The sequence below is a fragment of the Argentina silus genome (genome assembly GCF_951799395.1).
Source record: "Argentina silus genome assembly, chromosome: 2".
NCBI classification, from domain to species: Eukaryota; Metazoa; Chordata; class Actinopteri; order Argentiniformes; family Argentinidae; genus Argentina; species Argentina silus.
The window spans coordinates 28099931-28123180 of NC_139656.1; the positions used below are offsets into that span (position 1 = coordinate 28099931).

The following is a 23250-nucleotide window of genomic DNA, read 5'->3' on the forward strand; positions in this document are numbered from 1 at the left end:
ATACAACTTACTCCTCTGTCTCGGCTCTCCTCCGTCTCCGTGTCCTGGAGGGAGCTGTCATGAGGCTGTGGGGAACTGACAGAACTGACAGAACTGACAGAACTGACAGCCGTCAAGCCAAAGCCACAGACAAACAATCAGCTGGCCGTGTGCTCCCGAGGTGTATTTTTAGCCCTCTTGAAGAATCCAATCAGACGTTGTTCCACACCGAAGGCTTTTTCTTTTTTAGCTGTCTGAAGCCTGAGACATTTTCCTCTCTAGAGGTCGTGTCCAAGTGCTGTGGGGATGTTAATAATAGTTTTCTGTGCGAACAACTTCTTTATTGTGATTGCAATGGGGCTTCTAGTTTTCGGAGTACTCAATGTGCTCATGCAACACATCATGAGATGTGTTGCTTTTCTGGCCATAAACAATAAAAATGTTATGTCCAGGGTGATGTCAGGAAAACGTGGTGCACCAAAATAACTCTGTATTATCACCGTGTGACTCAAATAGTGATTCATACCTGTACATCAGCAGGAATTTTTTAACAGGATAAAAAGTGCCATTTAAGTGGTTAAGTGCCATTTATCAATTTTGAAATTGGCACAAGCTCTATCATTGACCTTTTATGATCTGCGTTGAATATTAAGTTAATCGTAAATGTAATTTTCTTCAGACCCACTTACATTTGCACCCTTTATCAGCTGATTCATTTACTCTGCAAGGGTTGTTGTTCATTCATCTTAATAAGATTAATCACATTTAATCATCCCCTCTGTTGTTGGTTTCTCTCTCTAAGTCAAACACACATAATTAAGGAACAGTGTCAGTATCAATCCAACACCAACTGGGCGGGTTGGGGTGAGCAGGAAAGTTGCTGTTAGTTTTGTACAAGTGAGGAGGGTGAGGAGGTCACTGAGCAGGCTGTCATTATTTGAAGTGTGTTTCCAGGCAGGAAGGCTAATTGAAAACACAGAGCACCATTGTGTTGGTGAGGTAACTGTCTTGAAAAATTTAGATTTTTTTTTTTTTTTTTTTATCCTGAGGACATTATCTTTTTTTGATGCAGCAAAACTCTTTGATCTCTCATCGAGTCCAGCAGCTGTGAATGAATATTTGATGAAGAAGTTCTCGAACTGCTGTAGGAGTGGCTCCTTATGCATGCATAAACCCTGCCTCACCCAAAGCAACACAGGGAATACGGTATGCGAGCTATTGTCTGTCTCTTTCCTTACACACACCCTCCCTCTGTGTCTCCAAAACAGATCCTTGGGGGAGCCATGTGCCGAGGACCATGGGAGAGGATACGGCGAGGGCGAAGCGCCAGACAGCGGGGCGTTGAGGGACGGTGGTGAGGGGGCAGTGGAGGAGCGGCGGCGGCTGGCCCTGGCCTGTCCGCCCGTGGTGACATACGTGACGTACCGTGGCCAGAGAGAACAGCGCAGGATGAGGCGGAGACACACGCCCATCTCAGAGGGGGACGAGGCCCAGCAGGGGACGGGGAGCACATCAGGGGGTGAGGGGGGCAGCAGCCCGTTCGCTGCGCCCCATTCAATGGATCAACAGAGTGAGGCCACGCCCACCGCTTCAGAACTCACAATTTCAAAGCCTGGTGGCATTCAGACTTTATCGACCAATCAGATGAGAGCTCCAACCTCAAATACCAATAACGGAGGAGCTTGGATTTCAGAAACAGACTCTGCCGCTCTCGGTCCGACTGGATCCTGCTGCTCCAGCTCTAGTCACATTCCACTAATAACGCAAGTAGCAGAAAGCACTGGGAGTCAAAGTGCCTTCCTTTTACCCAGAGAGGTGGACCTGGCCAGTGTAGGAGGCCAGGCTACAGACTCTCTTCCTGGGGTCGAATCAGTAACGGGCCCCCCTCTCGCTCCCAAAGAGGACTCTGCGGAGAGGACTAGTGCAGTAGTGAGTGAGACCCACAGCTGTGAGAGGGACCTGCTGGCTGAAAACACTCAGATGGCCGGCGAGGACACACACGGGGACACAGACACAGGGCTGACTGAGCAGACAGAAACCTTATCTGCACACTGTGTCCAGACGGGGTCACCTTCATTAGCCGCTGCGTCGCTCAGCGAGCCGCGAGGCGCCGGGGGGACAGCGCACACACACCTGCCCGCTGCCGCTGTTTTTTCCGACCGCAGCCAGCTGGCCCCACATCGCAGTACCCCGCTAGGCTCTCTCACAGCAGAGGAGGGTGGCCAGGGACCCGCGCCAGCAACCAAGGACTCAGGCTCAGGGGATGTGCTGGATTCAGCGTCTGGTGCTGGCCTGGACTGTCTCGTTTCAGGGGAGGTTGAATGTGAGATTTTGCCATCCGAGGTGGGTCCTTCAGAGGATCAGGACATGTATGAGGAGACCCTTCGTTTGGAGTCCAAAATGATGGTGGATAACATTCTAAGGAATGCCCTTCTGGCCCTGGAGAGAATTGAATCCTCCCGATTGGAGGAGGAGACACCCCATCAGGCCAGCGAGGAGTCTGACCCAGTCCTACCCGGAGGGCGAGAGGAAGGAGTGGAGCTGTCCTCCGAGCATGACAAGCTGCTAGCTGTTGGCCTGTCAGGAGGTAGGGGCGATATACACCCCCCACCTACCCCAGGAGAACAGACCCTCACATCCAACCAGGTTCTGGTGGAGGGGCCCAGGTCTACCCCATCCTCGGGGTACGAGTCCATCGCTGGCTCCGACACGGATATCAGAAGCAGCCCTGGGCCAGCCTGTGAGAGCAGCTCCACGATCGCCACTATCAGCCTATCAGATCAGAGGCAGGGAGAGCCCAGTCCCGAGGTGGCCCCAGCCACTGGTCACCTACCAGAGGTTGCCAAAGGGCAACAGCTAATGGATGCTGAAGGGCATTCAGAAGAGGAGGCGAACTTCAAGCCGAACAATATCATTACATTGTCTGAATACAGCAGTCATAAGGGTGAGGGGGATGAGCTCACCACCGAGCTCATCACCGAGCCTCTGTCGAGTAGTGGTGTGTTCTTCATGAAACAAGGTCTCCATGGAGATGGTGTTGTCATTCAAATAATGAAAGCGGGTGACGAGTATGAGCAGCTTGAGTCTGTCTCAGGAATAACGAATGAAAACAAAGGTCAAGAGATCTGCAATACAGGGGACGGTCATGGTTATAATGAGGCAATAGGCGTTCAAGAATCACAAGTAGGAGATGGAGTAGTCTGTGTAACCAAAGATGATATGGAAAGCAATAGACATAGTCATAAGCAAGAGGGTGTTACCATCATCACCAATAACCTTGAATACACTAATAAGCTGAACAACAGTCAGAGTGACGATGCTTTCTTCGAATCTTACGGAAACCAAACTGAGCCTGGTTCACTTAGGACAGATTCCAAACATGAAACTGTGGACATTACAGAGGCAAACCTCATGTCAGTCAGACCAAAACACACACAAAACTCACAACTTTCTCAAGTCAGACATGCTGTTACAGCTGTACACGAAGGCAAAGAGAAAGATGCTGATTTAGCATCAGAGAGCGTTCAGAAAGCTCATCAGACTGGGTCTAATGGGCTGAGAGACTTGTCCATCAGTGGGGATGAAAGCTTTGTCCTGGTTGAAACCTATTTAGCTGCAGTGATTGAGGATGGCTCTGACTCCGGGGGTGAGGAGGATGGGGCCCGCTTACCCGGGGGGGGCATAGCCACTTTGGACCCCACTTCCTCGAGGAGAACCCCAGAGGACCTGAGCACCTCAGAGGGCCTGGTGACTAATTCAGCCCCCAGCTCCGGTAACGAGGACAGGCCTCAGTGGAGCTCAGTCGCCTATCGCTGTGACGTCTCTGCCACTGAACAGCAGCAGTGGCAGGACTCAGAGACACAGGGACACAGTGGTGGTGGTGGTGGTGGCAGCGGCGCCACAGCAGCAGGAGCAGGAGCTATGGCAGGGTTTCACCAGGACCTCAACATCAGGTTGACGGGGCTCCACGCAGCAGGCCGCAGGAGTGGCCACCACCCTGAACTGTCTGCGTGTGCCATCAGAGCCCAGACCTTGGGCCCCCTCCCCCACCTGGACTTCCACGAGATCGAGGCTAGTTTCGCTATCATCGATGAGGAAGAGGAGACGGACGCGGTGTTCGTCAATGACACGGGGCCCATGCTGAGCCCCACCAGTAGGCGGGCCAAGGCCTACCCCTTCTCCCTGTCGCCCATCGTAGAGGAGGACGGTTTCCACGGTGATGGTGAGGAGGCAGGGGAGGGGTTGTCGCGGGAGGACAGAGGGCTCCTGGTGCCCCCGGCCACAGAGGAGGAGCTGAGGAGTCTGAGCGGAGCAGGAGCGGCCGAGCAGCAGGCCTCGTCCTCGTCTCTGTCCGTCCTCACTCTGCTGCAGTCGGTCAGCGAGCGACTGCAGTCCAGCGCCTTCTGCGACACCGACCTCGACCCAGAGGAGGCCTCCCCGCGTCCCATGTGGGACTGCTTCTTCAACCGAGGCGAGGTGGAGGCAGAAGAGGAAGGGGATAGCCAAGCACTGGATGAAGACCAAAGAGTGCCACTGTACCCACAATTCAACAGGCAGGAAGGCCCAGACACACCCCCTGAGAGCCATGTGACGAGAGCCCTCAGTGCTACATATGAGCTCTCCACGGGACCTCAAGATATGAGTCCCCCTGCGGAACTCAAGGACTTGTTCCCTCCGCGGATTAACGTCCAAAAAGCAACAGACACGCCCTTCTATCAGTATTTGAAATCGTCAAGCTCAGTGCCAGGCTACCATGACTACCATGGCTCTGACTACCATGACAGTCAACATCGTGACGAACCAGTTCCTAGCCACAGTGTCCCCACGTGTCCATCAACTACAACGGACAGGGTAAGGATGATCATTCAGAAAGTCTAGATTTAGAAATACTTAAAGTAATGTTAATAAATGATTATAGTCTATGTATGTACTCAAGAATACACTTCAATCCACACTTAAATTCTGATTATCTGGGCAGTGTCACTAACCGCTAACTAGGGCTGTGACGGTTACCCGGCAACTGGGGGTTACACGGTTACCTTCATAACTGTTTCAATACATTGATTTTTGAATTTTAAAGTGTTCATATATACATATACTTCACCCAATAGCAGGAGTGTAAAGTAATGATTATGCCAATTGTTCTTTCTTTCTGTTTAAATACATACCTAGATATTTTATTTAAAAAATGTTGGATATGTTGGCCTATATTAGTTATTCAGTAAAACGCTGGTAAAGTGGAACGTCACTGGAGACACCCAAAGAAACTGGATGGTCATATTTGGCTGTTTAATGTGCTCCCACCATAACATTGAACATTGTTAATTATTTCACTTTCCCTGTTATCCCAGAGACAGGGACCCTGTGAAAAACTGGGCAGGTTAGTTTTTCAGCTATATTAGCAACTGGATCAGTTTAATTTTTATTTTTTATTTTTTATTATCATGTTACGTTACTTCAAATGGTTATGACGGTTATAACGATTATTTGCATGACGATCGACCGGCACCCAAAATTCTATAAAAAAATGTTTAACCAAAAACCAACAGAAGTCAATGTACCCTAAATTAGCATGTTTGAAATAACATGCCAAAATCATGCCAAATTCTCTGAAAAGACAATTACTTGATTTAAGTCACTTTGAGATGACACAGGCATGACATTTTTGGGAACATTGACTTCCATTGGTTTTTGGTAAAACAGTGGTTAGTGACAGTGCTCAATGAACAGAACCAAAGTATGGATTGAAGTCTGTTCTTGTCCAAAGACTCCTTTCAGGGTAAGGAACCAAATATGTGAGTTATAACTGTTCCTTACCATGCATTTGTCAATATACTCTTCTTCATAAGTCATTATGCATAACAACTCTTGTTGATATCGTTTCAGGGGGAGAATTGGAGTCATGGAAAGGTCATCCCAAGGCCTACTGTGGTTAGATCACATTTATATATTATATTATATACATATATATATTATATGTATTTATATATGTATGTATATACATTTATTAATATATTTATGTATTTATATATATATATATATATATATATATCACTGTTATATGACTCTCTAGCTGTCACACAAATTCCTGATATCATCTTAATTACTGTCTCAATGTTCGGGGAAGTCTGTCTCCAAATTCGCCGGGCTGAGTAGATTTGCGATGCCATGCCATTAGTGGCTTTTAGTTGGACAGAACATGTCTCTTTTATTAGCTAATGATACCTCAGGCAGGAGAAAGTAGGCCACCGGATCTTCTTTTTTGCAGAGTTTAATCTCTACACAGGCCTGTCATAAATGTAAATGAGATCGCGATTACGCAACAGCCTATTAATTGCTGTGAAAGGGTATCTCATCTGCTTTGGAGGGCCGTAGTTTCTCAGGATCCGTTCCCTTTGTAGCGTTGTAATGAAGAGAACCGGTCTCCGTGTGAGCCTACACTGCAGCCTTGAGAGCCAAATGCAACAATGAGTCAGGAACTTGGAGTTAACGGCAGCAGGAATATTCCTGTGGTGTAGCGCTGTGAATTGTCTTGCTCTTACAAAAAAATGTGGGGAACAGGGCTTTTCCCACAAAACAACGTGTGTGTGGTTTGCTTAGATTATGAAGCTTTAGGTTCACAACACATGCAGGGAACAAAAGAAGCACGAACAAAACAAACCCTCTCAGCTGGCTGCTGAACAAAGCGTGGCGGCCAGGGCTTTGTCTGCATTGTAGTTTCACAAGCACTAATGGAATTGCTTTGCACAACCTCAATTTCTGTTCTCAAAAGTATTTGTTATCAGGGTAGAAGCAAAGGAACTAACCGACAAAACAATAAAAGTCTTGAAAATTGCAATTAAAAGCAGCAAGAATTGTAGGCAGAGTCTTGTTAGTTGATAGGATTAGAACCTGACAAAACATACCCTCTTAATTATAGAAGAAGTGCTCTATAATGATTGCTTGAGGCAACTCCTGGTCGATTAAGGGCAGATTCCCCCCTCTTCCACCCCCTTTCTCTCCTCCCGTCTCCTGGGCCTCAGGCGTAGTCTCGTCCACACCCTGCTCCATGCTGGAAACCTCTCCCCTCAGGCCGTGCCTTGAAACCTGACTGGGCTCTTAGGCTTGTGTTTACCGCAGCCAGGCTTGCTCCAGTATACATTTACATGTATTCATGAAACAAGGCCAACCTACAGTGCAAATGTCACTCCAAAACTTTGCACAACCATAATGAGTGAACCTACTAATCATACTATGATTCTTTGGCAATATTTCTCTGGAATGTGCAAGTCAACTCTGCTTTAAGAGTATTTAAGTTTGTAGAGATGTCATGTTAAGACTGCCTGTTTTTTTTATGATCTAGCTCACATGTCTCTGCAACTCTCTAATGGCTTCCTCTCTCTATGTGCCCACGCCTAGATACACATCTATGATGGTGTGACGTTCTCCGGGGAGAGGCGGGAGGTCCATGCAGACCAGGAGGATTCTGGGATGGTGTTTACACAGGGCGCCTCAGTGAGAGTGCTGGGGGGATGGTAAGATGGCCCCTCAGAGCAGGTCTACTGAACTAACTGTTTTAAAAAAAAAAAAAAAAAATTTGGTTGTCTATCTAGCCGTTTGAATTACAAAACACTTAAGAATTTGTTGAATTAGGTCGATTGAAAACCAATCAAACTTGTACCGGTGTCCCTTCAATGTATGTACCTCACCAGGATCACACTCTCGGACAGCCCCACAACTGCACCATCCTCTGCTCCAGTATAATACCCCTGTCTCTGTCTCACTCTGTTGATACTCCCCAGCCTTACTAATACACTCCCACAGAGCAAGAGACACTACGTTATCACTGAACACGAGGCTTAGAGCGTTCAGCTTTATGTCAGATGGGAATATGTGACTTGAACTTGATTGATCCCTCTGAGCCCCCGTAGCGTTCCCAATGCGGGGAGAGGCAGCGTTAATCTCCTGGTGCTACCAGTGACAGTGATTGGGTAACTCATTGCGCCGAGCATTACGCCTCCGCTCCCCATTAAAAGCGCCTGTCCACCGATTAATCTGGCCCCTCTTAATCGTGCTAAATGTTCCCTCATGCCAGAAGCTGCCCTCTGCCCCATCCATGCACAGTGTTAGCCAGTATGATTAATCATTAGGATTGCGTAAGGCCAAGCAAAACATGCACATCGTTTAGAATTAAGGCTCGGTCCGAATGGAAGCGCAGTAGTAGTTTTTTTACTTCCGCCGTAGACTGAAGACCCATCTCTTCAGGATGCATCTTAACTGTCCCTCCTAAAGACCTCTTCACCCCCCACTACTCCTCTATACAGTTCCTCTACTGTTAATAATAATAATTTATATATATATCTCCTTCCTTCCTCTAGCATTGTGACTGCACTGCATTGTGAGGGCACTGTAGATATCGTAACTATATCTAGGAATCTCAAACAGCTTTATTTGATCTTGCAATAAAGGCAGTTTTTCCTTTCATATCGCATGAAGGGAAGCATTTTTTGTTCATTCATGACATCAACCATATGTGTACTGTAATTGTTCATGTTCATATCATGCTGTGCTAGGGTTAACAAATGCACAGTGTGTCTCTACCTCTCTATGTCTGTGCCAGGGGCTAAGCAGGCTTATGCACCAGGGGTAGTTGGATGGCAGCATGACAACAGCATGCTGCAACACACCAGTCTCATATTTAATTGATAGGGAACGAGAAACGCTTTGAGGCTTGCAAACATGTTCTGCGCCGTGTGCTTTTTGTCGGCTCACGCAAGGAGAAGCTTGCTTGACTCAACATGTACAGTTCTGTTGAGTTCTGCTTTTAGGCAATATCTCATGATTTATTTATTGATGTGCCCACCTTCCATTTGTGTCCATTGGCTTAGTCCTTCCATCTGCGCACACACACACACATGCAGTACAGTACACACATACACATATGCAGTACTGTACACACACACACACAGTTGCGCACGAGTGCTCACACACACACACACACACACACACACACACAGACACACATACACACACACACACATACAGACACACATACACACACACACCACCCCCATCAGACCCCCAGTCCTGCTGTATTATTTACACCAACACCATGCTGACATTCCCAAAGACAAAAGTGTGAAAAGCAAACAAGGCATCTATGACCGTGTGAATGGGATGGCTCTCTCTCTCTCTCTCTCTCTCCGCGTTTCAGAGAGAGCTGGTGGAAAGGAAACGAGTGATGTTGCTACTGCATTGTTGTGCTCTGCTCGTCCGTGAACCCCTCAGGTTAACGTCTGGACTGGGATCCCTATTGTTCCCTCTACGGTTGACAGGAAGCTGTCTGAACTCAAACCGCTTAAGTTAGTCGGTCAATGCTGGGGAGCCTATAAGAGCATTCTCTAATGCTAATTTGTGAATGATTTGACTTCCTCCCGAGACTCCTCCGGCTGCCTCAGGTCTTGTCCCCAGGCCTATCCTATTAGGAGATATTGATCTATGTCTCTCAATGTGGAAGTCAAATCGGTGAGAGGCAGGCGCTAAGCCTTTTAGGGGGAGCTCTGGCTGTCTGAGTCGATAGAGACAGACTCCGACTGGTTCAAAGGAGCTCCGTACAATCCTGATAGATCCTTTATACAACTGAGGCCAGTGATTAACGTGGAGGAACAGTCCCTGAAAACAGTTGCTTATGGACTAGAACAGAACAGGGCGGTGCACACTCTTGTAAACATGTTTACACTCCACATATTACATCCCTGTGTTCTTTTCCAAATCGCCAGAATGTTTGTTTACTCTTGGCCAGCTTTTCCACAGATAAAAGGCAGTATTCAAGCCAGGTCTCTGCGATATTGAACTCCACAGGCAACAGAAGGCTTCTGTTTGGTTTCCCTAGGCCTCCTGTTGTGTGCTGTGGGCCTGGGAGTTTAGGGCCATGATGAGTAAGCAGCCTTGAATATTTCAACAGGGTAAACATGGAGAGTGAGAGAACGAGATTGATCTCCATGACTGTCAGTACAGTGCTGTCATTTTTTCTCTCCCTTGAATCACCATTGCAACTGTTACAGGTGTGTGTCTATGTCTTTGTGTGTGTGTGTGTGTGTGTGTGTATGTGTGTGCGTGCACGTGTGTATGTTTGTGTGTGTGTCGAGGTGTGTGCAGGTGCATGCATGTATGTGTATGTCTCGCACAGGGGTCTTTGAAATCCAAGCCCTGTCACCAAGGGAGTGGGGAGGAGGTGGGGCCTGGTTTCCATGGCAACACCCCCCACGCTGTGTATGTGTGCGTTTACAGTTGGCTGCAGTCAGCTGGTGGCTGGCCTGGCATCTCTTTTGTTCTGTGAGTGAGTGAGTGAGTGAGTAAGTGAGTGAGTGTATGAGAGAGAGAGGGATGAGATGGAGGTGGAGGTGGGTACTCAGACTGTGCGTGTGTCCCGTAGCTGGTTGCTGTACCTGGAGCCAGGGTTCAGGAGGCCCGGGGTGGTACTGGAGGAAGGCGAGACGGTGCTGACCCACCAACCAGGACAGCTGACCACCAGCCCAGAGGACAAGCCCACAGCAGTCACCATAGGTTCCATCAGAAGACTGGTGAAGGTGGGTGTCTGCCATCAGAACTACAGTACGGTACATAGAACCCCCACTTATATGAATGTTTACTGCCATTTTGGAGTTGCTGAGAAAATCTCCCCCCCCCAGAATTTCTACTGTACTTTGAGAGTGGTTGAATAATTTACCAATGTCATTCACATCCTGCTTTTTTTTTAATGAATAATTCCTCTAGGTTTGGATGAATTGGCCTCGATAGAGCCCATTCTCTGAGGTTTAGAGTTCTGCTGTCCTTGAGACAGACTGTTGAGTTGTAGAGTCAATAGAACAGCCTGGCTGTTGTTCCATACAGTAGGACACAGCAGGGAGAATATGCTGAAGCACACAGCTGGAACCTGCTTCAGTCTGCAGTCTCTCTCTCTCTCTCTCTCTCTCTCTCTCTCTCTCTCTCTCTCTCTCTCTCTCTCTCTCTCTCTCTCGGGTAACATGAGCTCTTCTCTTTCAATTCAATTCAATTCAATAAGCTTTATTGGCATAAGACATCTTGCATTGCCAAAGCACATACATAGGAACTTATAAAACTCTGAAAAAAGGGAAATGATGAACAAATCAAATGAACAAAACATTAACAGTTACATTCCTATTATAGATTTGCGTTGTCGTTTCACAGGCTGTACCTAAAGTTGTGGCAGCAAACCATGTATTTGGCTGCCAGTTTGGAACAGTGTCATTTTCTCCACAATAGATATTGGAGATTTTCTTGGTTGTGTGTCGAAATCCTTGTAGTTATTTATAATTTGGGCAAAGAATGTTGCTCTTATGTCTGCATTTTTGGTGCAGTATAGGAGGAAGTCTCTCTGTCTCTCTCTCTTACATCTTTTCCCCATCCCCCTCTCTCTTGGCCTAAGGCATTACAGTGGGGCCCGATGGAGCTAGAGCAGGATTGATAGAGCAGTCTCCAGGAATGTCTCCACATGTTGGGGGATGTTGTTATTTATCTCACTCCCTCTCTCTCTCTCTCTCTCTCTCTCTCTCCGTTCAGGATGACAGCACCCCAGAGATCCACCTGCCTCCGATATCTGGAGTACCGGGGGGAGGAGCCTTTGAAGAATGCCTCCACCAGGAGACAGACAGCTTGGAGGAATGTGGGCCCATCCACCCGTCAAACCTGAGTGTCAAGTCTGGATGGTGAGAGACTGAAAGCTGGACTGATTGGTATCCTATTAGGAGTACCTAACTGTGGAGACCTCATTACCATTGTGTGAAGGAGTTGTACAGTACTGTAGCTACAGGCTACACAGACTGAAATAGGAAGCTCAAACAATTGGGGGGAATGACTCATTGAGAAGACGTATCCTTGCCAACCGGTGTCCATATTGTTTTGAAAGTTTACTGAATTGCTAAGTGCTGAGTCATCTAGCAGGCAAGCATTTGCACCTGCGAAGAAAGGCTGTTTCCTTCTCAAGCTGTTTCTTTCAGGTGTCTCTGGAAACGCTGTAGTAATGTTTTTAAGGAAATAGTGAGTGGTAGTTGAAGTGGCTCCCTGTCCTGTTCAGCGATGAGAGCTATACAATGACGTTTCCTGCTGAGTCACTCTCAGAAACAGCAATGGGTGGAGGTGGTGAACCCTTCAATAAAGACCTTCAGACTATAATGAAACTAGACAGAAAAAACGCCCTCTTTGCCTACAATCCCAATGACAGCCGCATTTGTCAGAATTTGACTGGCATTGTTCGATCATTTTGATAACTATGATTGATTGACTAGTGGCACAAAGATATGACATCCTTTGAAATATTTCTACAAGGTCCTCTGTTGGTAGAGCATGGCACTAACAATACTTAGGTTGTGGGTTTGATTCCCGCTGGGACCATATATGTATATATACTGAAAAATGTATGCACTCACTGCAATGTAAGTCGCTTTGGATAAAAGCGCCAGCTAAATGGCGTATATGTTGGGTTTTGATCATCCACGCATCCACGCACAAAAGCAATGAACCGAGTAGCCTCAGTAAATACGGTGACGTTGTAAAATAAACATTATTTACTTGTCAAATAAAAGCAGTATCACCAAACGGCAGATGCATTCAACAAAAGTGGCTGCTCAGCAAACAAGACAGATTAGATTAGATTACCTTTGCCTCCTATTGATTACTGGGTGATCTTGTTTCCCCCCTTTTAGTTGGCTTGCCTACGACCGTCCTGGTTTCCATGGGAACTATGCGGTCATGGAAGGAGGTGGCGCCACGACAGCTGGCCCAGGTCGTCCCCAGGTCACCTGTGTGAGGTCACTGCGACCCCTCAGAAGGGTAAGGGTTCGAGAGGTGATGTCGTTCTCTGGGGTTGTTATCCTCTGGGTTTGGCTCAGTTCCAGTGACAATACAACTGTATTTTTCCCCGTGAGGGAACTTCTTTTGTGGAGTGGTAGGCTACATAAGTGTCAGCCATTACAATGCCAAAAAAACAATAATAAACAAACACATCCAACAGTTAAGACAGTAGACCACACTTGGCGATGAGATGGGAGTTTTTAACTGTTCATTCAAGAAATTAATTGATGTCCTTTTGAATTCCATGCCGTTTCTGTAAAATCTAATGAGCTAATCTCAAAAAGATAACACTGGAAAGGCTGATCTCATATGTGTCTCTCTCACAGGGTGGACTCAAAGTGAGGAGACCCTTAGATCCTAAGGTAAGATGTTTCAGTAGTGAAAAAATACAATTATATGACTCTCCTCTGCAGTAATCATCCTCCTTCTCTCCTGCATTTGATCATTGTAATTATCTCTCACAGCGTCTACTGATAATGATTATGATAAACGACAATACTTAATTTACAATTATGTAATTATTATTTATTTATTTTAATTGTGTAAGTGCGAGTGGAGAAATGACTGTTTTTCTTGTTTTTGACTTTCTGAAGATGTTGGTGTTCGAGCAGCCCTCCTTTCAGGGGCGAGGCAGAGAGCTGAAGGGCCACACCCCCAGTCTGGAGTCTCCCGCTGGACTTAAGGGGGCTGGTTCGCTACGCGTCATCGGCGGAGTGTGAGTCTATGTCACACACACACACACACACACACACACACCCTGCCTGTCTGCCAACAGCTTATGGTGACAGATGAGGACTGTCATTCATAGACACAGATTAATGAGCGTGTCCAGCCCTCTTAATGCAGTATAGTCTATGGAGAAAAGTAGGGTTGGTTTGTTTGTGTGTGTGTGTGTGTGTGTGTGTGAGGGAACAAGGGGAGGAGGTAGTGAGTGAGGATGTTAGACTTTATTGTATTTGTTCCAGGTAGCTCTCTGCATATTTTAGTTTTTTCTTAAGTGTGTCTCTTGCCAAAAACTGTTTCACAATTTCTCGGTCATGTGATTACTCTGGAATGTTATTCCTTGTAATGTTGCAATGAGCAAAGGTGTCTGACCTCCCTTGGTAAACACCTGTGTGTGTGTGTGTGTGTGTGTGTGTGTGTGTGTGTGCGTGTGTGCGTGTGTGCGTGTGTGCGTGTGTGTGTGCGTGTGTGCGCGTGTGTGTGCGTGTGTTTTTACATACATATCTTGTGTGTGGTTATAGGGAAGGGCTGGTGGATAGCATGTCTACAGTAACATCACAAACCCTCAACAATCAAAGATCAGTCAAACAATGAAAACATCTCGGCTTTTTGTCTAAGGCATTCCTTTCCTTTTCATCACAGGACACTGTTATCAGCGCCACTGTATCATTGACTCAGAAGGCTTCTATTCATGCACTGTTGGTATAAGAGTGTGTAGGAGTGTTTGCACCTGGCCTCACCCCTGACCTCTGGTGTTTGACAGATGGGTGGGCTACACTGGAGAGGGATACACAGGGCGGCAGTATTTATTGGAGGAGGGTGAATACGGTGACTGTGTGGAGCTGGGTGGAGCAGATCACCCTCTGCTACTCTCCTTCCGCTTCTTACAGGCAGTAAGTTATCTATTCATGTGCCTTTTCATTGTTCAACTGTGGATACAGTATTTTCATGCAAAGCCCATCAGGAGAGCCCACATTTTGAATATCTGAAGAGTTTCATTCCAAAACACTATATATCCATCTGCAAAACAGTTTGATATTTTACATGTATGATTCAAAATTTAAATAATAATGATTGATTGCAACTTCTGGAGTATGATGATTGTGTAAGCAAATAGCTACTGTCCTTTATCATGTGTGTCATAAAGGGTTTTTATGTCATGATAGGAATCATTTTATTGACTAGAAAGTACATAGATAGTACATTAGAAAATGGTGGATAAAGGCTAGTGTTTTGGCAATGAAACTCTGGATCTGTAGAGCTCTCTGGATCTGTATCTGTGATTTGATAGAAAAAGGGGCCAAGTAAGTATGTGTGCGTGCGTGCGTGCGTGCGTGCGTGCGTGCGTGCGTGCGTGCGTGCGTGCGTGCATGTGTGTTGTACAAACCTCAATCGCCCAGGCGTTTGTCTGAAAGCAGGCCAGATTTGTCATCAGTGTGACCCAGTTGGACAGCATTGCTTTTCTGACAGAAGTGCTTTTCCTTTTCCCCATTCCGCACCTTTCTACCAACGCACCGCTGAACATCACAAGGGCTAAGTGTCTATGTTAGCCTCCTCTGATATCAGATTCCGTAGAAGTGCTCATCCTGTAGTACTCCATGCCCACAGCTAAGTCCCGGCTAGGCGAGGCTAAACTATGCCGCTAATGGGATTAAACAGGTAGAGCTAATTGCTAGCTCCCTTCATTAGCATTCTGGCTCTTATGCCCTCCGGCTGTTAGCACAAGCAGCACCTCGCTCTTTTGATCAACTCTGGGCTGACGTGTAATCATCACCAGCCAGCCAGACAGTTTTCTATAAAGCTCCCACTACGGGTCGTGCTTGGAGAGGGCTTCAGCACGTACTACCTAAGACAAATGTAGAGCTGCCATGTAAATGCAGCTTATGAGGTATTTACAGGTCAATTGAGATTTCTGGAACATGAAAGAATGAAAACCTCCAACTTGGGAAAGGGTATTCTGGGTATTTCTTTAGGAAAGGGTATTCCGGGTATTTCTGTTGCTGTGTCTATGTGTTGTAGTATTGTACACATTTTTCAGTGAGGCTTGTTGTTTGGTTCTCATTGACAGGACTTCTTAGAGCCCTCAGTGTCACTGCAGGAGGAAACTGGCTCTCCTGGAGCCCGGAAGACGGACATCTTGGATCGAGATGTCCCTGATCTGGAGAAGGCTGGAGCAACTGAGAAGACCACCACCATTTGTGTGAAGAATGGAGTGTGAGTATCTGGGCAGAAGAACCACAAACTAGGCTTATAACTCAAGACATAGACCATGGGTGGATCTCAATAGTCTATTGTGGCTGTCTCTCCTTGTGTCCGTTCCGTTTTCCGTGCTGATATAAAAGAACTGGACAGGTGGAGGCAAAGTCCCAGCAGGCATCCACCATGTTGTTTACACTCTCACAGAGGACGCCACTATAGACTACTGAGACTCACCCCGACCCCATGTCTTTCAGCAGATCAGTTATCAATCCAGTTTATTTGTTTTGTGCTTTTTACATAACACAGTGAGCACAGTGGCAAGGAAAAACTCTCTGCAGAGGAAGCAACCTTGAGAGGAACCAGACTCCAGGGGGTGCTGAACAGTACACTAATGTGATGATGCTAATGGGATTGTCTCTGGGGCTTAACCCTGTGTTTCAGATGGGTGGCGTACAGTGAGGGCCGCTTTAGCGGAGAGCAGTGCATTCTGGAGAAGGGCAAGCATCCTGGCACTCTGGACTGGGGTGGCAGCCAGGGAGCAGCCAGGTCCATCCGCCCAGTCCGACTGGTGAGCTCTGTTTTGTACACTGTCTCAGACTCTTGAGGTTATCTACAATGTTATTATAGATTGTGGGAAAATATAACTTGGGAAACATGTCAAGATTTTTGTTTATTATTGCAGGACCTTTGTGGCGCCAGAGAACCAAGATTCTTGGTAAGTAAACAAGAGTAAATCCACCGCTTTGTACTCAAACAAAGTGATTTCAGGAACCCCACTCTCACAGTGGTGTATCACCCGTAATGAAAACATGAAACGTTATAAATTATCATACTCTAGTCAAAACACAGTAAAGGATTAGCACACTCAAAAAGTAAAGATCCAACGCAGTAATTGAAGGTGAAGCATGATGTTTTGCACTTTGCTGCCCTCTATGGCAATTGTGTGCATATCCTTGTAAACCAATAAAACATAAAACAAGTACTTAAGAGGCCAGTGCTCAACCACCAGATTTTAGAAAGCACTTTGTTTGGACCAAAACTTTTGTCGTGATCATATTCCTTGATCGCTACCAATGTATCCATTTAGCAGTATTTAAAAGCTTAAATGTACATACTGGACCTTGGCTTTAATGAACAGAATAGTTTATTCTAGACATTAGTAGTTCATACTAGACATTCTAGACATTAGTAGTTCATACTAGACATTCTAGACATTAGTAGGACATACTAGACATTCTAGGCATTCTAGACTGATCTCTGGTTCTTATATCCTCAGCTGCGGGCGTACAGCCAACCCCACTACGAGGGGGGGAGTAAGGAGTACCAGGGGGAGGCGGAGGACTGTGACTCCCCCATGTCCTTCAGAGTCATCAGAGGAAGGTGAGTTACCACTGTAATACATACAGTATCTGATACTAGAAATATGTAGTGTCTGCTATGTGACAGCTAGAAAAGTCTAAAAGCCAGATTTTAAAATAACTTTGTTCTTACTAAGGTGAATGAATACTCTAGCATAGGTACTGATGTGTAATGCTAAAACAAGTACTTAAGATCATTGCTATACAGTACGAGGGTGAGAGTAATGTGTTGATCAGGGGAGGCTGGTGGACAGACTCATTGTAATGCATGGAATGGATGAGGAATGTTTGATATCATTCCTCATTCCATGTTTGATAACAATTCTCATTCCATTCCATGTATTACAATAAGCCCGTCCTAAGCCCGATTTCTACCTCCACCAGCCTCCCCTGGTTGTTGATTATGAATGTGAAGATCTGCTCTGTTCTGCTCTCCTTGCCCGGGTCTAGCTGGCTGCTCTTTGATGAGGAGGGTTGCTGTGGAAACCAGTACGTCCTGGGAGAGGGCCTTTATCCTGACCTCATTTCCTGTGGCTGTGTGGCCACTTCTGTCAAATCACTGAGGCCCATTCCCTATGTGAGTGTACCGCAGTGCTCCATGACCTCACCGCATGTGGAGCCAAGTTTAGATGTCTCGCTACAAGCCAGATCGGACACATGACCACACACGCAGTACAGAGTAACACTGTGTTATCAAAGATACATCAAGCCTGTTTTTTTTATTTTTTATAAATATATATACTTATATTATGGCAGAATCTAAATTCTGAATCCCAAGTCTCCATATACTTTTAACAGTCATGTTAAAGTCATGTTTCCTTGTGTTTGACAAACAGTGCACTTTCTGTGTGTACGCTATTGGGAAACGGTTGTCATGTTTATTTTATTTTACCTACAGTGCTAGTTCAATCCAGGTAAATAAGGACATACTGTTACACACATCCAATGGCCCTCTCAACTAAAATGGCTGTCCTTCCTGTAGAGTTTCTCCGACCCGTCCGTGAGCCTGTTCTCCCTGGACTCCTTCGAGGGCCTGAAGACTGTGGCGGAGACGCCCATGGAGGACATGAAGGACATGTTCACACAGTCGCTCCGGGTGGACGGTGGCCTGTGAGAGCCTTTCATGTCCTTATTTCACTGATGTGTTAATTCTCACAGCTGTCAGTAGGACCAGACTCATTGTGGAGGGAGAATCTCCTTAACCCCCCCCAACCCCCAACCCCCCCCTCCTCCTCCTCCTCCTCCCCCCAACCATCAGAAGTCCATTGAAATCCAGAATACCTGTGGAATTGATTCAGATCAAACCAACTACTGCTGTATAACATTCGTTGATTGAGTATGAAGTACAGATCATAGTGATTTATACTTGGTGCCATCTCCAAGTATCTCCATCGCCATTTACTTCAATGAAATGCTGGACCAGTTTCAGCCACAGTTTCTTCTCCGTGATAATTCTCATGTCAGGTTAAAGGAATGAATCTGAGAGTGGTTACATTTCCTCATCCCTCAGCAGCTCGGTTTACCAAGCGGGGTGACTGCTTGGTTGTTGTGAGAGTCCCTGATTGCCCCTTTAACGTGTTTTGTTGTTGTGCCACCAGGTGGGTGGTGTATGAATACAGTCACTACAACGGTCGTCAGATGCTGCTCCAGCCAGGGGAGGTTCCTAGGTGGGGGGACCACAGTGGTTGGGACACCATAGGCTCCCTACGCCCCCTCAATCAGGTACAGTCACACCCACAGACACCATCGAGGCAACCAACTATATTAAAGAAATCTCTTTTGTGTCTGCATCAAGCTTCATTAGCTTATAGTCTAGTTCCATTCAGGGAGGTTGGTGTTGGTGTTTGGTTGTAATGTATGAGGGTGTGTGTTGGTGTTTGGTTGTAATGTATGAGGGTGTGTGTTGGTGTTTTGTTGTTGTGTCTACACTGTGTGAGGGACAGTGAGTATGACATGTTATTGAAGGTGTGTGTGTGTGTGTGTGTGTGTGAGTGTGTGCGTGTGTGCGCGCGTTACTCTGACAGTGTGCGTGTGCGGGGGCGTGGATTGAGGGATGTTACAGTCAACAACACAGCAGCTTCATGCCTGCGACTTTGAGCTGAAGCCTGGTGGGCTCTGATAAAACCCTACTTCCCAGAAAGATATTTATACCCCAGAGAGGGAGACAGTCGGGGCTTAGTAGGGGCAGGTGTGTGACGGGTGGCGCCCAGACGGTTTGTTGACAAGACGAACAGGCTGTCTGAGCTCATGGTGATTTACACCGGCTTTCTCACTCATGTTGAGCCATCACTTCACTTACACATAGTCCATGATGCAGCACGGGTCACCCACCTATCCCATTGCCCTCTACAGTATGTGCAAATGCATGAACAGAGCACTCTCTCATCTCCGCAGTGTTAAAAAGACAGGGGTGGCAGCTTTGTCCTGGTTCAATGCAAGTCTTATGTTACTGATGATGCGGTGGTATCTATTCCAGACTAGTGTCTATTTACCTACCTTGTTCTGCTGGGTCCCACGTCTGCTGGAATGACTAAGGAAAAAATTACAGGAGTGGTAGAAATATGTAATTACGTATTTGACAGGAGTATATTGTATATTGAAAGGCATAGATACAGTAGCACAGCCATACATGGAAAGTATAGGCCACTTGGTAGGGGTAGTGATGAGGTGAGTTGTGAGCAAAGGCTCTATGTAAATGCAATTAACAACACTCCTACAACCTGCATATGGCAAGTTGTTGAACCTCCTTCAGTCACAGTGTTTGCATTGTATTGTATTGTATTGTATTGTATTGTATTGTATTGTATTGTATTGTATTGTGTTGTATTGTATTGTATTGTCTTGTCTCTCCAGTCCAAGGTGTATGTCCATTTGAAGAGGCATGCTCTTGACTCGGTGCTGACCGCTGAGCGTGTCCATGACGACTCATCCCCGGCCAGACTGTTTTTGTCCCCTGCCTGCTCACAGGACCTGGACACACAGTGCTGGGTCTTCACTGGGGGGCTGCTCCGCTGCAAGGTGTGTGTGTGTGTGTGTGTGTGTGTGTGTGTGTGTGTGTGTACACAGCATGTGGTGGGCATGAGGTCAAACTTGCATGGAAACACTATTAACATTCAAGTGATTATATAGAACTTTAACGGGGGAGCTCTACATTATATTATACAACAAAGCAGGCAGTCAAACATTCCAAGCAAAATTCGTTCTGTATTGTGTCTTTAACACTTTTAACGCGGAATAAAAATGGAACAGCTACTAGTCAACTCAAACATGAGCTTCCCGTTTCTTTAAGAAGCTGTGTGCAGTCGGTGCTTAGTCCCCTAGTTTGTCATGGCCTAGTCTGGTGGCTCCCGACTGTGGCAGGTCTAAATATAGACCCGGAGGCTAGGCGGCTATCTTTAGTGCACAATTGAAATTCTAAGTAGTTGGAGGATTGGTTCTGAGCGTGTGGTGTGTGACTCACATTTAAAGGTGGTGCCTTGCACTGTCACTCAAAAAGCCATATTCCCCCATGGTATAAACATGTGAATGTACAGTATGTGTGTGTGTGTGTGTGATTTAAACCTGTGTGTGTGTGCGTGTGGGGTTTAAACTTGTGTGTGTGTGTGTGTGTGTTTTCCCTGTAGGCCAATAAGGCGTGTCTGTCAGTGATCGGAGGAAAGGGCATAGCAGGGTCTCGGGTGGCCCTGTGGCCACTGCACGGTCGCACAAACCAGAGATGGAGTCTGAACCAAAACGGAACCATCTCCACCCGTCTTAACCACAACCTTGTCCTGGACTTCAGAGGTTAACAAATTAACCCCACACTCCCATACAACCTTGTTATTTAGTCTCTTTTATAACCACAGCAGAGGCTACTGGAACAGTTCAGAGCTGACGAGAACAGACTTGGTTGTGTTTTTCCTGTGTAATGCTGCTGAAATCAGTTGCCTTAGGATCTTTTATATAATAATAATATAATATAATATATGCCATTTAGCTGATGCTTTCATCCAAAGCGACTTACATTGCAGTGAGTGCATACTTTTTTCAGTATATATCATCCCTACTTCTCACATAAATTACCATTACCACATCAAAAGTTTCATGGACTATTAGATTTTTTTTCGTACAGTACATTATTTATTGTTTTCTTACGGGAACCATGTTTTGTTATGTGTTTCAGGTGGGACAGGTTTCGACAAGGACCACTTAGTGGTCAATGAATTCTCTGCCGACCAGGCCACACAGTGTTGGGACATCGAGATGGTTTAGGGAGGGACATTTCCATGGACTCCAGAGAGAACCCCTTTGAAGACCTGAAATGTCCCATTGCAGTATGGGAACTGTAGTATTTCCTCATGTTTCCAGAAGAGCACTTCTCCCAGCCAGTTAGCCTGTGTCCATGACGACGGAGCAAGAGGTGCCATGTTCATTTCCTTCGTCTCTTCTGCTTTATCTCAGGTCCCAGAAACCATTGCAGACGTTTGACATACTGAGCAGTATGACAGGAGTCCAGTGTATTCAAAAAATGCATTCTCTTTGCCAATAAGTTATATCCTAATTTATAAACAGTTGAGAAATGTAAAGCCAAAATGACAGGATCAAGGCTATTGGCTATTCTGTATGATTGGAGCCCGGTCATTTCCCTGACAACGAAAACCTCCTGGCCCTATCTATGATAACTATACCATTCAGTTACTAGACTGTGTCTTTAACCTCCTGCTCTGTCCGAGGCAATATGATTTGAAACATTGCTTTTAAACCCTTGATTTCTGGTGTCTTTTCTCAAGCACATTTGCACTACCAAGAGATCCACTTGAAATGTGGCCTACTATTATAAGCCTAAAATCTCCCTGTGCACTCCAATGGAAAAGTAAAGAGATTAATCGTAATTTCTTCAACGATGTCAAGGTAATTCTGCTGCTATAAGCCCGTAACACAACATGGGATCATTCCAACACTTAACTGCCGCTAACCCAAGATCAATTGTCACTGGCCCTTGACAAATGGAAAGCGTGTTTTTGGAAGAACGACAGGTGATTTCACTGAAGTAAAAGCAGAACATTAATATATACTGTATGTAAGATATTCTGAGTAGATGTATTCAAATATTTCAAAAGGAATTGATGTCCATAAGGCTGGTATGATGGCGTGTACAGTTAAAGCAAGCTGATGGTATATTATGAAGATGTTTATGTTTTTAAACTGTGATTGATATTAAAGGTCAATGTCATATCTGTTCACTGGCTTCTTGTTTTCATTTAGAGGATATGAGAACTGCAGCTGATAAGAAACCTATTTAGGAACCTCGGTGTACAATTTTTATAAATAATAAATTCCAAGTTAATGCAGAAGGGAAAATAAAGCTCTTAAGCTATTATCGATAAGTCAAGGTTGTGTAGAATAACTGGCCTCGCTCCAGATATGTTTTCTGTCCCATTTGAGGCGTTTCAGTAAAGACAAACCACTCAAAATTCAATGAAATCTGTAAATGTTTGCTTGCGCTATCTGTGGAATCCTAATCTGTGCGGTTAAGTCGAATCATCGCGCATATTTCCCAATGACGTCAATGCGAGATCCACGCAAATGTTGTGTGTAGACCTCCGGTTAGGATTCCACCCTATGGCAGCCGTGCACGGTACTCATAGCCTACGAATCGGTTTGTGATGGAAAAACAGATGGTTGGTTGTCAGTGTGAGTCAGTGGTCAGGAGGGTTGCCTTCAGGCCTGTCTGACTAACAGCTCTCACACGAGTCACAGCAGAGAGGTTCTACTAGTCATCACTTACAGTGTACCTCATTGTCCTCTCTAGGACATGGCTGAAACAATAGCAGGCCCTGTCTTGGAAGAATACTCAGTAGATGTGTCATCTATCGAAATGGTCTGAAATGGTCATTTATCTAAAACATCTGTGCCTACATGAGGTTATCTACGGCAAGGATTGATGGTTCTAAGCATCCATGTTGATATATGTTCCCAGTGGATGAAATACAAGTTACGTTAAACGATAACATCAGATTGGTCAACATGGGCATTCAATAGTCTTCCGTATCGTGTGATAAAATATCGATGTTAATCGATATTTCATATCAAATATGCAAACACGTGCAATCATGTCTTACAGAGAGGATGCACAGTAGAATAATTGATTGGTAATTTA

The 23250-nt window shown here is 45.8% G+C and overlaps 1 protein-coding gene across 1 annotated transcript in view; it reads left to right on the plus strand.

The window, feature by feature from the left end:
- Nucleotides 1–22331, plus strand: part of LOC310825055 (uncharacterized protein) — a 37971-nt gene extending 15640 nt beyond the window's left edge. Inside the window, exons 4-22 of the mRNA XM_083697486.1 lie at nucleotides 1248–4830; nucleotides 5866–5910; nucleotides 7378–7493; nucleotides 10394–10547; nucleotides 11542–11687; nucleotides 12684–12810; nucleotides 13158–13193; nucleotides 13425–13546; nucleotides 14318–14447; nucleotides 15623–15768; nucleotides 16195–16321; nucleotides 16436–16468; nucleotides 17030–17133; nucleotides 17562–17688; nucleotides 18094–18221; nucleotides 18710–18833; nucleotides 19965–20129; nucleotides 20735–20894; nucleotides 21274–22331. Coding sequence (XP_083553612.1) covers nucleotides 1248–4830; nucleotides 5866–5910; nucleotides 7378–7493; nucleotides 10394–10547; nucleotides 11542–11687; nucleotides 12684–12810; nucleotides 13158–13193; nucleotides 13425–13546; nucleotides 14318–14447; nucleotides 15623–15768; nucleotides 16195–16321; nucleotides 16436–16468; nucleotides 17030–17133; nucleotides 17562–17688; nucleotides 18094–18221; nucleotides 18710–18833; nucleotides 19965–20129; nucleotides 20735–20894; nucleotides 21274–21362 — 5662 coding nt within the window. The 3' untranslated portion in view covers nucleotides 21363–22331. The remainder of the gene's footprint in view (nucleotides 1–1247; nucleotides 4831–5865; nucleotides 5911–7377; nucleotides 7494–10393; nucleotides 10548–11541; nucleotides 11688–12683; nucleotides 12811–13157; nucleotides 13194–13424; nucleotides 13547–14317; nucleotides 14448–15622; nucleotides 15769–16194; nucleotides 16322–16435; nucleotides 16469–17029; nucleotides 17134–17561; nucleotides 17689–18093; nucleotides 18222–18709; nucleotides 18834–19964; nucleotides 20130–20734; nucleotides 20895–21273) is intronic.
- Nucleotides 22332–23250: the final 919 nt, after the last annotated feature.